The 13,256-nt window shown below is 45.7% G+C and overlaps 1 protein-coding gene across 2 annotated transcripts; it reads right to left on the bottom strand.

Annotated features, from left to right (window-relative positions):
* Positions 1–10,870: 10,870 nt before the first annotated feature.
* On the bottom strand, positions 10,871–12,985 carry LOC119332112. 2 transcript variants are annotated; one of them, XM_037605283.1, is made up of 4 exons: positions 12,902–12,985; positions 11,858–11,963; positions 11,266–11,578; positions 10,871–11,175 (listed from the first exon to the last, which is right to left on the bottom strand). In XM_037605283.1, exons 1-4 carry the CDS (start codon positions 12,923–12,925, stop codon positions 11,004–11,006), a joined length of 615 nt encoding a protein of 204 aa, XP_037461180.1. In that variant the 5' UTR covers positions 12,926–12,985; the 3' UTR covers positions 10,871–11,003. The 2 variants fall into 2 exon arrangements, with proteins under 2 accessions (XP_037461180.1, XP_037461179.1); XM_037605282.1 differs by lacking the exons at positions 11,858–11,963; positions 12,902–12,985 and having other exon boundaries at positions 11,266–11,848.
* Between the last annotated feature and the right edge of the window lie 271 nt (positions 12,986–13,256).

Genomic DNA, 13,256 nt, shown 5'->3' with positions numbered 1-13,256 from the left:
AGGAGCAGTTGAGCTTGTGCTAAAGCTTCTGCTGCAGTGGCGGGTGGCGGTGGCGAACGGTGCGAGGAGCGGGATATGCTCGGACTTCTAACTATGTTAGAAGGAGCAGTATCCCGTCCAGGCGATCGTGCCTCGCTCGTGCCAGCATGTTGGCGTGCATGCTGGTCTTGAGCACTCCGAGATCCGCCAGCTCGATCTTGGTCCAGCAAACGCATGGTACCGTGAGTACCATAACGCTGCCGGTCCCGCGCCTTCTGAGATGGGTGCGGTGCGTGTACGGACGCCGAGGTCTTGGAGTGCGCCCGGTCGTTGTGGGAGCCGGCTACGCCGCCGATGGGCAGCCCAGCCTTGTCCTTGGACCTGGCAGCACCGTGAGCTCCTCCGTCGACGCCCGTTCTTGCGGCGGCGTCTGCACCACCAGCCGTTTGCTCCGGCGGTGGTGGGCTCGGTGCGTACGGAGCGGCTGCCTCCGAAGCCTTCTTCTTCGGCGGCATGTCGATGAAGAGGATGAAGATCTAGCTCGCGTGAACGCCGGATCTGGTTCACACAACCTCGACGCCCCCTACCTGGCGCGCCAAAGATGTCGGGGGACTGATCCACGAACACCTATGGGACCGGCGGACCGAGTCCCTTTCGGTTTGGCGGGGGCGGAGGTCGTGCAAAGAGCGGATCGAGGCGAAGCACACGAGCGGTTTACCCAGGTTTGGGCCGCATGGATGCGTAAAACCCTACTCCTGCTTTGTGGTTTGTATTGAGTTCTTCCTCGGGAGCGTGGAGTGCTACAGTACACACCAGCGGCTAACAAGACCGAGCGTGAGTGTTTCCTGAACTAGCCAACCCCCTCTACGTTGCGCACGGGCCTCCTTTTATATGCTCAAGGGGTCACCGACAGGTGGCAACGGAGACGAAGGGTAAAAATGGAAAGGTGCTGCGGTAGGTACAGCTACCTGCTACAGTGCATCATACCTAACCCTGACGGCAGGGGACAAGGGCATTAAATGCCCATCTGTGTCGCCTAAACAGTGCAAAAGGGACCGTCAGGGACGCCACTGCCTGCCATGATGGCAATCTTGTCAGCGCCGCTTGCCACTGCGCACCGCTGGCTGCACAGCCTCCCGCCACGCACGCCCGGAAGGGTCCCAGAGCGACACGTTGGTGGATGTGCTGGAGCGCGGGCACAGAGTGGTGGCTTGCCGCGGCAAGCGCCTTGCCGCGGTCGTTGTCTTGTTGCGTCCGGGAGCTTTTCGCTCACCGGGCCTTGCCGGGACGCGAGGCGCGTCGCAGCAAGTTCCTTGAGATGCCTTGGGTGGCCTTCCCAGCAAGCTCCTCTTGCTGGGGTCTTGTCTCCTTAAGCGCCTTGCCTTGGTTGGCCTTCCCGGCAAGCTCCTCTTGCCGGGGTCTTGTGGTGTCTTGGTTTGGATACTTTGTTCTTGAATGGCTCCAAAGGAACCACGGAGGGCCTTGGCGGTCACCCGGCAAGCCTTGCCGCGGGATGCTGCGACTGCCCGTGCACAAGTTCGGGATACTAGGGTACCCCTACTCTAGTACACCGACAAACTGTGAATAGGAAGACCACTAGACGTCGAACCCCAATTTCATATCATACATCTGTCGGAAAGATATCCTAAGAGCTACTTGAATTCCCACTTACAAACTCCCGAAATTTTCCGGTTATGCAATCGGGTGTTGGGGATACAGGGGAAGCATAATATCTCACCCAAAACTAGCAAATCCTACATCCAGCTGTATCCATCCTTCAAAACATAACCAAAAAAGCTTCAGAAATCGTCTACCTCAACCTTCGAAAAGCATCCGTTATACAAGTTATGGCAATACTCCCGAACTCCCGCCCCAGTACTGGGTGGCGTCGAGGTTATCTCACCAACGAACTACATAAAAGAGATTTTCAATGTCGGCGTACTAAACTCAGGTATTCCAGAACTGCAACGATAAAATTGGGACGACAACACCTCGGAGCTCAACTCCCCGGGACACTGCCACAACCCCTAAATGACAGGAGGCACCAAGAACAATGTTCTCATCACAAATCCACCGGAGCGATTCCAAGATACCCGCGTGATGCAAAATTTTTTTTTGTGAAAATTGAGAAGAGAAGAGTCAAAACTCTACGTCAGGATGCCTTACCAGAGCGATGAAGGGACTGGGGAGTAAAAAGAATTCCTAAACTCTCCGATATATAATTCCTAAATGACTCAAAACATTTTTCTAGACTCAACTCGTCCGCTAATTCGATCAAGCAGTGGGGGATCCTAAGGTTGGGGAAGGCTCTGATACCAACTTGTAACGCCCTCGATGCGGCTATATCTCCCACGTGTCGAAGCACGACTTAGAGGCATAACCGCATTGAAAGCAATGTCGCAAGTGAGGTAATCTTCGCAAACAACCCATGTAATACAATAAGGGGAAAGATATATAGTTGGCTTACAATCGCCACTTCACACAATTACATGAATAAAGCATTACATCATCCAAATACATTCAAGGTCCGACTACGGAACCAAAATAAAAGAAAAACCCCAAATGCGACAAGGTCCCCGATCGACCCCAGCTGGGCTCCACTACTGATCAACTAGAACGAAACAACACAAAGGACAAGATCTTCAAAGAGCTCCTCCTTGAGCTTGGTTGCGTCACCAGCTCGGGAACATCGGCACCTGCAAACTAGTTTTGGAAGTATCTGTGAGTCACGGGGACTCAGCAATCTCACACCCTCGCGATCAAGACTATTTAAGCTTATGGGTAAGGTAAAGGTATGAGGTGGAGCTGTAGCAAGCGACTAGCATATATGGTGGCTAAACATACGCAAATGAGAGCGAGAAGAGAAGGCAACGCACGGTCGATAAAAGTATGATCAAGAAGTGATCCAAATCTACTTACGTCAAGCATAACTCCAACACCGTGTTCACTTCCCGGACACCGCTGGAAAGAGACCATCACGGTTACACACGCGGTTGATGTATTTTAATTAAGGTCAACTTCAGGTTTTCTACAACCGGACATTAACAAATTCCCATCTGCCCATACCGCGGGCACGGCTTTCGAAAGATCATATCCCTGCAGGGGGTCCCAACTTAGCCCATGACAAGCTCTCACGGTCAACGAAGGATATTCCTTCTAGCGGGAAGACCCGATCAGACTCGGAATCCCGGTTACAAGACATTTCGACAAGGTAAAACTAAACCAGCAACACGGCCCGAATGTGCCGACAAATCCCGATAGGAGCTGCACATATCTCTTTCTCAGGGCACACTCAGATTGTCTTAGGTACGGGTAGGCCAGCCCAGAGTTGCCCCTGGTGGCCACCGGCAGCTGACAGGTTGGACCAACACTCAGAGGAGCACTGGCCCGGGGGGTTAAAATAATGATGACCCTTGAGTCTGCAGAACCCAAGGGAAAGAAAAGGCTAGGTGGCGAATGGTAAAACCAATGTTGGGCATTGCTGGAGGAGTTTAACTCAAGGTGAACGGTCAAGGGGTTCCCATTATTACCCAACCGCGTAAGGAACGCAAAATCCGGGAACATAACACCGATATGACGGAAACTAGGGCGGCAAGAGTGGAACAAAACACCAGGCATAAGGCCGAGCCTTCCACCCTTTACCAAGTGTATAGATGCATTAATTAAATAAGATATATTGTGTTATCCCAACAAGTAAACATGTTCCAACAAGGAACAACATCTCCATGTTCCAACAAGGAACAAACTTCAATCTTCACCTGCAACTAACAACGCTATAAGAGGGGCTGAGCAAAGCGGTAACATAGCCAAACAACGGTTTACTAGGACAAGGTGGGTTAGAGGCTCGGTTCAACAATATGGGAGGCATGATAAGCAAGTGGTAGGTATCGCAGCAAATGCATGGCAAAAGAGCTAGCAACTAGCAAGCAAAGATAGATGTGATTTCGAGGGTATGGTCATCTTGCCTGAGATCCCGCAAGGAAAAAGAACGAGTCCATGAAGAAGACAAACGGACGTAGTCAAACGGATCCTCACAACTCAGGAATGAAACCGAAGCTAATGCGAGAAGCAAATCCGGAAAGAAGCAAACAACATAGTAAACAACCATCACATAAACATGGCATGATGCGCAAACAAGTATTGATGCATGTCCGGTTTAAAAATGCATGGCATGGCAAAGGGCACAAACAAAACTGCAAGTTAAGTGGAGCTCAATATGAAACAAGTTGCATATTGACGGAACACCACATCAATTATTTAGTTCTCTCTCGTTTATGTACTCAACAATATTAAATGTTGGTTAACATGGCAAGAGGTGGAGCATAATAAAACTATACTATCTAAACAATTTAAATGGGGCCGGATATAACAAACAACAAATCCGGTAAATCCCCATATGCAATTATCAATTTGGTGCAACAACAATTTTAAACATTTTAATGTTATTATCATGATGGAAATGACATGTGCAAGTTTTATGCAGTATTTATGAAAACATTGACATGATAAGATATGAGGCATTTGTCATCGTGGCGAAAACGAAAGGGGTGCCACGGCAACGACAACGGAAATGGTGCCACGGCAACATTCCGATTCCGGTAACTCGATTGAGATGCCGGTGCAAAAGGAAAAGTGATGGGGGCGTGTCAAAATATGGTGGGGTGATCCCGGTTACTGGGTTCCCACGGTTCGCCGACAGTGACAAGGCAAAAGAGGGGCAACGTGCACCAACAATTCGAGCATGGAGCAAGCACAAGCATCTCATACATCACCAACATGCATTCGTTCCACGGGTCATCGTCTCGGCGGTTATACCTTTGAAGTGTGCAAACGGGACGGTTCTCGTCAAGCGGTGTAGTCGTTCACGATCGTCGTGGGAAGTAGTGGAACTCGGCGATGGTAGAGGAAGTAGTCATTCTCGTGGCGACGGTAGTCGTTCACGTTCTTAGTCTCACAAGTTTCCGTAGATGTTTAGGGGCACGGCAAGAAACTTGACGTCCATGGAGTCTTCGAGGGTCGAAGGTAGTGGTACTTGGCAAAATGCACATCGATGGTAGTTGTTCTCGTATCGTCGTGGTACTAGGCGATTTCGGAGACGGCGGAAGACGAACTTGGTAGTCCTCGTTGACCTAGTACTTGGCATTATTTCCGGTTTGGTGATCGTTTTAGGCGTCGAGGTCTCTTGCCGTAGTGGTACTTGCTGTTACGGGTAGTCGAACCTGACGAAAAACGGGTATCCTCGTCCGAATTCTTCAGGTTTGTAGTGGTACTTGGCGTTCACAGGGTTGAGAGGGACGCAGACGAAGCCGGGAGGTGAAGGCAAGGCAACACGGCGAGGCCTGTGCTCACCGGTGGAGCAACAGCGGCAGCAGCAGCTTGGCATGGCGACGAGGAGGTCTGCAGGAGGCGGGACGGGCCGGATGACATGGATCCCGTCGAAGGCGCGGCTCCGGGCGGAGGCAAGCGAGGCAATGGAGCTTGGGGCGGTTGCATGCCTTCAGGAGCAAAGCATGGGTGCGGGCGCGCGTGGAGAGGCTCGAGGTCGAGCTCCTGGTGCTCAATGAAGATGGCGCAAAGGAAGAGGAGCCTGGCAGGGGAACTGGCGAAGGAGGTGATGGAGGAGCTCGCTGAGGCACGACATCCAGAGAAGCAGCGGGCGAAGCCGACGCTCCGACGTTGTTGCTCCTCTCCTCGTGGAGCTCCTGGACGAGGGGGCTCGGGAGCACGGCGCGCGAGGCTGCAGGAAAGGTCCGGCGGAGGTCAAAAACGGAGCAGCAGGGCGGAGGCGCCGCGCTCCGGGTCGTCGAAGTCCAGCAGGGCCGTGGCGACGGCCCCCGGCGAGGAAGCCGAACGGAGTCGGGGCGAGGCGCAGGGAGATGGCGGCTCTGGCCGGTCGTCTGGGTCCCCTACACTAAACTCTCTGTTTAACAAATAAACAGTGAGTAAGGAAAAGTAGAAAGAGATAGGAGAAGAATTTGAGCAGGATGTCAATTTTATTGGACTCGTAAAATGGAGCTTGATCCAAGAAAAATAGGAGTGGGCATGATTGCAAGAATTTAATTGTAAGTCATTTGAATTTAATTCAAATGGTTTGAAAAAAAGACTAGGAATTAGAAGTGTCCAAAAATGTTAAGATTTTTGGTAGAGCTCTGGAAAAAGATGATAGAATTTATGGGCGAAGTTTGAGGACCAAACTCGAAGCAGAAAAGACTTGAGAGTATAAATTGCAAGTGTGTTTGCGGTGATTCCAAAACAATGGAATTTTTAATATAGCTCCCTAATAATCGTAGGAGACTTTTATATGTTATAAAGAGAATTCACCATTGTGAATATCCCTTGATTTAAATAGATCAACGATCTATGCAATTTATTAGTTGAGTTGAGATGCAAAGATTAATGACATGATGGCATGATGACATGATGCAATGCACAACACGCAAGCAATGACAAGGCAACAACAGCAAATAAGCGGAGGACACCTGGCACATTGGTCTCGGGGCGTTACACACCACACGGAGGATGAAGCCACCTGGGAGCGAGAAGAAGATATGCTGAAGGACCACCCTCACCTATTTTCTAGCCAACCCGAATCTCGAGGGCGAGATTCATCTTAAGGGGGGGCGGTTTGTAAATCCCTTATTTTCAATTTGGAATGTTATACACTATATCATCATTGCATATCATATTTATTGCATTTTGGTTGATCCTAGAAATTTCACGCAACTCAAGGACCCTTGGAGAGAGTTGGGGATTTCGTTATTTTCATATTTGAGTTGTCTCAAATTTTGAAAATAGGATCGTTTGATTTTATTTATTTTATCTTCAATTATTTCTATTACAAAAATATGAGAGAGGGAATAAAATGACTTTCCCAAAATAAAGAAATATTGGGGATTTAATAAAAAAATCAAATAAGATTTTATTTGGTTTTATTTGAATTTAGGAAAAATGCGCGTTTTCCAAAATTGCATTTAGACCCCAAATAAATGTTCATCCTGTGCGGCTTGATTTTAGAAGCCGGGGAAAATTTATTTCGGGATTTTTGGAGTCCGTTTAGTATAACTTTTGTTATTTTTTTGAGCGTAACTATTTAAAAAAACGCAACCAACCTAACGGGCCGTGTCCGACCCGGACACTAGGCCCGGCCGACTTTATAAGCCGGGGAGGCCAAGCCGAACCCCCCTCAGACCCTAGCCGCCTAGCCCCGCCGCCGCCGCCTTTGCCGCCGCCCGCCCGCGCCGCCGCCCCGCCGCCGCCGCCCGCCGGATCCGTCCCCGGAGGTAGTCCTCGCCGCCGCCGGTTTTTTTTGAAAAACCGTTCGGTTTTCCGACGGTTTTGTTCATTTTTTTTGTTTCGGTTTTTTTATATAGATCGGTGTTCCGGTTTATTTAATTAGCGAGCGTTCGTCCGTTCATTCGTTTTAACGAACGTTCGTCGTTTTTCTTTTTCTCGGATTAAATCCGCAATTTTTCTGATCGCGATTTCTGATCTGATTTTCGTTTTAGTCTAACTTTTCGCTTGTTTATCGGAATCAGGCGATTCAAGCGCCTGGAGTTTCGTCTCGAAACCCTCTTTCTGTTTAGGCAACTCAAACAAGTTTTTGCCACTGTAAAAATTGCCCTAAATCCAGAATAGTAAACGAAGCCTTTTTCTTTTGTCGTTTATCTTTCGTTGCTTCGTTCGTTTTGATTCTTTTTGCCAACCGGAGTTCTTAAGTTGAACTTTCTGATTAGATCTCTTATTTGAGTTTTACCTGTGCATTAGTTGAGTACTTATTGTATGCTTGTTTGTTTCCGATAGAGTACCCGGAGTGCGCCACTTGCTACTTCGAATCGCTAGGTTTCCCGGATCATCAGCAAGGCAAGTAACACTTTGATCATGTTTTTTCCTCTACCCAGTTTTATTGCATTAGATCAACCCTCACACATTGCATGATTAGGATCTAATTAAATTGTGTGTTTGGGAAGTAGTTGAGGTAGTACCTATTACCTGTTATTATCAAACCTTTAGGAGTTACTTCTATGTTTGCTTATTATGCCATGCTATGCTAGTAGACATGGATTGGGTGAGTGTATCCATGACAGATGTGAGATGTTAATTAATGGTTTACTTAAGGTGGCAACTTATACACATCTGGGTGGATTGAGGCACCTGGGTATTCCATCGATTGCCTGTTTTTCTTTATGGACCGCCACCCAGGCTCAAAGGGATCATGAGATTGTTCATGCTAGAAACTTTCGTGTGCAGCCACAAGCTACTATGGGCTCTAGCATAGTTGATTAAGTCGTGCGAACTCTTACAGTGGTAGACTAGCAGATGTAGGGGATGTAGGTTGGTACGGTCTACCCATTCGTAAGGTGCTAGCACTTCTGAAAGATTATGTCTCCGTCATTCATTTCTCAAACACCATGTAGTGCGAGAATCCCAATGGAGGAGATCGAGTCTTGTGGGGAAAAGTGCGCAAACCTCTGCAGAGTGTATAAACTAATCATGGTTAGCCGTGTCCCCGGTTATGGACATCTTGAGTATCTAGTACCTGGATTATCATGTGAATCTCAACATGTTACTCAAAACTTAATTTTGTGGGTTTTATTTAATGATGATGCTTAATTGGGATTGAGAATGCTGTCAACCATTCTCATTGTTTAACAACTACCATGATGGTTAAATAAAATTTATTGCTTTGAAGTAGGAAAAAATTGGCTTTACGCAAACTGTAACCATAGAGCTTTCCACCAGCCAAATATGCATATAGAATAGCCTGTTTCATTCCATTACTCTCTATGTGTTACTTTGCCAGCATATTCCATGTGCTGACCCGTTTCGGGCTGCAACATTAATGTTGCAGACTTTTCAGACGACGATTAAGAAGTTTTAGGTCGTGATTCTATACTCAGTGATGCCGTTGGAGTTGATGGACTCACTTATCTTCCAAGCCTTCCGCTGCTATCGTTATTAGATGGCCTTAAGCCATATTTATTGTAATAAGTTCTCGTTTGAGACACTCGATGTAATAAGTGTGTGATTGCTACTCTGTTATAAATATTTCAAGTACTGTGTGGTGTCAGCATTACTGATCCAGGGATGACACCTGAGCACAGAGATTAAACCGTTTGAGGTCTGGTCGCTACACTCAATATCTACATCTTCCAACTTTAGGTCCACTTGCTTGAACATGATCCTTCTCGAGACAAAAGTAATTAAGCAAATTTTGTCTTGTGTTTACAACAGTGAAAAATTGCTCCATCGTTCAATAGCCTTGTCAACTTTATGGTGAGGCATATACGTGTCACATCTGATGTATTGTGGTTGTGAACACCTTTGAGCTTGGAGCTCCTGTGGTACATACATGCAAGACAACTAATTATAGGTAACTTAGGGTACACTATCATGCTACATCATGGATCTATCAAACAAATTTTGTACTACGTATATGGTGCTTGAGACATGTGAATAAGGAGGACACATGCACTGTACTAGGTCAGGAAAGATTTGGATGTTATAAGAAAAAGGCAGAAAAGTTGGAATTGCCAAAGTGCAAGCCTGTGAGGGGAGGCAACCATATCACGTCATGATGATCTGGATTTACATCTCTCAACTTCAGTTCCTCTAGACATACGACATTTCATTTTGAAGCCAAAGTAAACAAATTTAGCTCAATATTTTAAATGGTTCAAAAGCATCCATCGATAAGTAGTCTTTCCCACTAGGTGGAGACAATTATTGTTTGGCCAAACAAGCACACTACGTATAACGATTTTTTCTTCTATATTTCATTCCACAAATTATGATTTTACCACCCCTCAAAGTAAAGAATTGCAATTTTACAACTAGTAATAAGCGATTTTATGCATCAATTTGCTACACCGGTTGGCACTGAGTTCATTGATGAGATTATTTTTCTAAAAAGAGGAGGTTCTTTTTTATTACGTGCTGAGTGAGTCGAGTTCAATTACCAAAATGGAGTGTAAAAATGGTTGAATGAGAGCTGATGAAGCGTGAGGAGAGAGAACTATATCATATCTCAATAATAAGGATTTAGTTTGCTGAAATAATATCTACGTCTTCCAACATTAGTTACACTCGCCTGAATATGTTCCTTCTCAAGACATAAGTAATTAAATAGATTTTTTCTCGGTGTTTGCAGGCTGTAGAATTGCTCCCATCGTTCATAGCATTTTTCAACTTTATTGTGGCAGACTTTTGTCAGACTGATGTATTGTGAACACCTTTGGGATTGGAGCTTCTGCGGTACACACATGCAAGACAACTTATTACAGGTAACTTGCGGCACACTATCATGCTATCTTGGAACTATCAAAACAATTTTTGTGCGACGTATATGCTTATGCTTCTTGAGACGTGTGAATACAGAACATACATACTCTACTAGGTCTGGAAAGAATTAGATGTCGTGAAATCATGTGTTGTCTACGGGTCACCATATGCTTGTCGCACACCCACTCGCCCCGACTCGCGTTTCGCAGATGCAAGCTGGCTGAAGTGCTCATGATGGATTACTTCCGGCCAGTGCTTTTGGCCAAGGCATACACAGTCTGGCAATTAAGTGGTGCCTTCCAATGAGGGGTAAATCTTAGCCTAACGTATGGATTACACTCAATCATATTTCAGTTGTGTTAATATACAGCTTGGACCATGCATGTTTTGCATGTCAACCTTGGATCCGAGCGAGCTAACAGATCTTGTCTCGAAGCCAAACAACTTTTGTTCCATAGTTGGCAAACGTAATAAACAGTGTAGCTTTCACATCGAGCTAGTTATGACAATATGCTTGGAAGTGTTGTACAGCTAGCATGTAATGTGTGGTGTATCACTATCTCGAGTGTATGCAAGCGTCGTTTCATGTGAATGAAGAGATATGCTCGTACCATGTCAAAAGTGTATTGCTATTTACTAACCATCAGGTGTTCTGTTACTTACAAAAGCACCAAGTTATACAGTTGTGAAAAATAAGTTCCAGTCCTTCTAAGCCCATACATCTCTCAAACATATATGTAGGTGCATCATAGGCTACCAGCGCAGGTGAAGAACATGGAGCTCTGATTGCCTTCCTTATCGTCCTCCATTGGTGGGACCTTTTCTCTTTGACACCACCTCAGCCTCCATCTCTGTTTTTCCAATTGCTCCACAATATAGTCGTTGCCACACTCCGGTTTACAGAATCCCATCTCACCTCTGCGACAAAAAAGGCGAATCATGCATATAATATAATTAACTTTTCTTGGATGCTAAGGGGAGGTGCTGAGTTGACAATAAATTTCTTACTTGTACATGTAGACGGTGCCACTACCGATCCAGCTGCGGCATAGACCAGATGAAAGTATGGCTGCTCGGAATGGCCTCCTATTGCTCCAAATAAGGTTTGGCAGTGTAACCTCTAGGATCTCACGTGCGTTGGTGTGGATGAGAGGCCCGACGATGTGTAGGCGTGCATCGGTTGGTTCCATAATAGCCGAGACAATCCCGATGCCGGCTCTCTCTGGGTCATAGCGGCACCCTTTTCGCGACTGTGCCATGCCACTGCATCGCTTTAGCAGTGAGGTTGACGACATGGCCACGGAGCGCCGAGATGATGCCCCTGGAATTTCCATTGCAAGCACGGTCAGGTGGCAAAGGTGGTGCCTGATCGTTTGTCTTTGAGAGGATTCAAATACCCTATGTGCAGGAGGAGGAGGAGGAGGACAGGGTTTATATAGTGTTGGGAGTGCATGTTGTATTTGCAAATACTTTTTAATCTCTTTGCGTGTGTGCATGGGGAGGGGGGCAAAGGGGTTAGTATAGTGCTGGCAGCACATGATGTAATTGCAGAACTTCCAAAGGATTTTGCTTTTCTAGAAGAATTTATCCTAGGCAGTACCTTGGTATAGAAAGGTTAACACCAATACGTTGCAAGCGTCGTCTCCTCCATACACATCATGACAAGCGAAGATTGAACTGTTTCCTCTCAAATTCCAGTGGTATTGCTGCATTACATAGATATGCATTAGTTTGAAATTACAATATTGAAAGGTTTTGCGTTCGACTGTAGAGCCATTTTCCAGAATTCTTGTAGACATGATTTGGTGTTTTGAAGAGTACTTATGTTACCTTTTTCATAGCTATGCAATATGAATTCAATTTTTTGTAGTAGTACAACTAAATTATTTCTTGAGGAAATTAATCTGGATTAAGATGGCTAGTTTTGACTCGCAATTTTAGAATTACCACGTAAATGTGGAGTACATTTTATGTATGGTTTTGCACATATCTTCAACTAATTATTCCCATCATTCCTTTTTGGGAGAAACCTCACAATCCTTTTTTTAGGTGAACCAATATGTAGTTCTCCCTACCGTGTATATTTCTCTATGGGAATCTGGTATTCTTATATTCCTCTTTAGAATCACTGACCTATTTTCAGTCGGTCTGGTCCAATAGCACATACTATTCATTTGCCCTTGTTAACTCAAACTGCCAACAAAATATATTCACACCCTTCTCTACTTCTACTTCAAAAGGAATTTTTTCGCAATTTGAGTGTTTCTTTCATTCAGTATAGCTGCATAACGACACTTGCGAACATTAAAATTACTTAAAAGAGGGTTCCTTGGTGCATCTAATATAGTATAACACTAACAATTGCTATTAAGTGGGTAACTAGTTCTGAACCAACCAAATCTCATACCCTGTAGTAAAACGCAAACCACATCATCGAGCGATTCGAACACACAATAAATTGACGGCTAGACCTTGAGCATTGCCAGCTACATAGATTTATATATTAAGGTTGGGCACTTATTCACAAAATTAATTGTTTAATGGCATGAGAACAAATATGTGAACTTATTTAATTGTGCCATTACCAAAATAGTCTAGCTTTGTACAAAGATTCAATGGAGTATGATGTTAGAGCGAATAATACCTCGCCTCCGAACATGACTCTCATTGGAAGTTCGCTGAGAGCACACCTACGTTATTTGGTTACCTTACTTGTATTTAGGTTGTCAATGGGTGATCTGCACCTCTTGCGCCCCACCCCCCCTTTTATAGTCGTCACGCGATAAATATCCTAACTTCCACAAAACATTTAGATGTCACTTTGTCGTGTTTCGGCAGTGGAGCGAGGCAGGGAAGGGGGGTTAATTTAAAAAGTTACGAGAAGGTTAATTTTGTGTTGATGAGTGGTGCACATTTACCGAAATAGTGGTGCACATTTACCGAAATAGAGTCCAATAAAGGAAAAACCTGGAGTTGCTAAAGTGTGAGGAGAGGCCACC

This window comes from Triticum dicoccoides, chromosome 7A (assembly GCF_002162155.2).
Source record: "Triticum dicoccoides isolate Atlit2015 ecotype Zavitan chromosome 7A, WEW_v2.0, whole genome shotgun sequence".
Lineage (NCBI taxonomy): Eukaryota > Viridiplantae > Streptophyta > Magnoliopsida > Poales > Poaceae > Triticum > Triticum dicoccoides.
The sequence above is the reverse complement of the archived record's forward strand: the minus strand, read 5'-3'. Positions and strand labels throughout refer to the sequence as shown.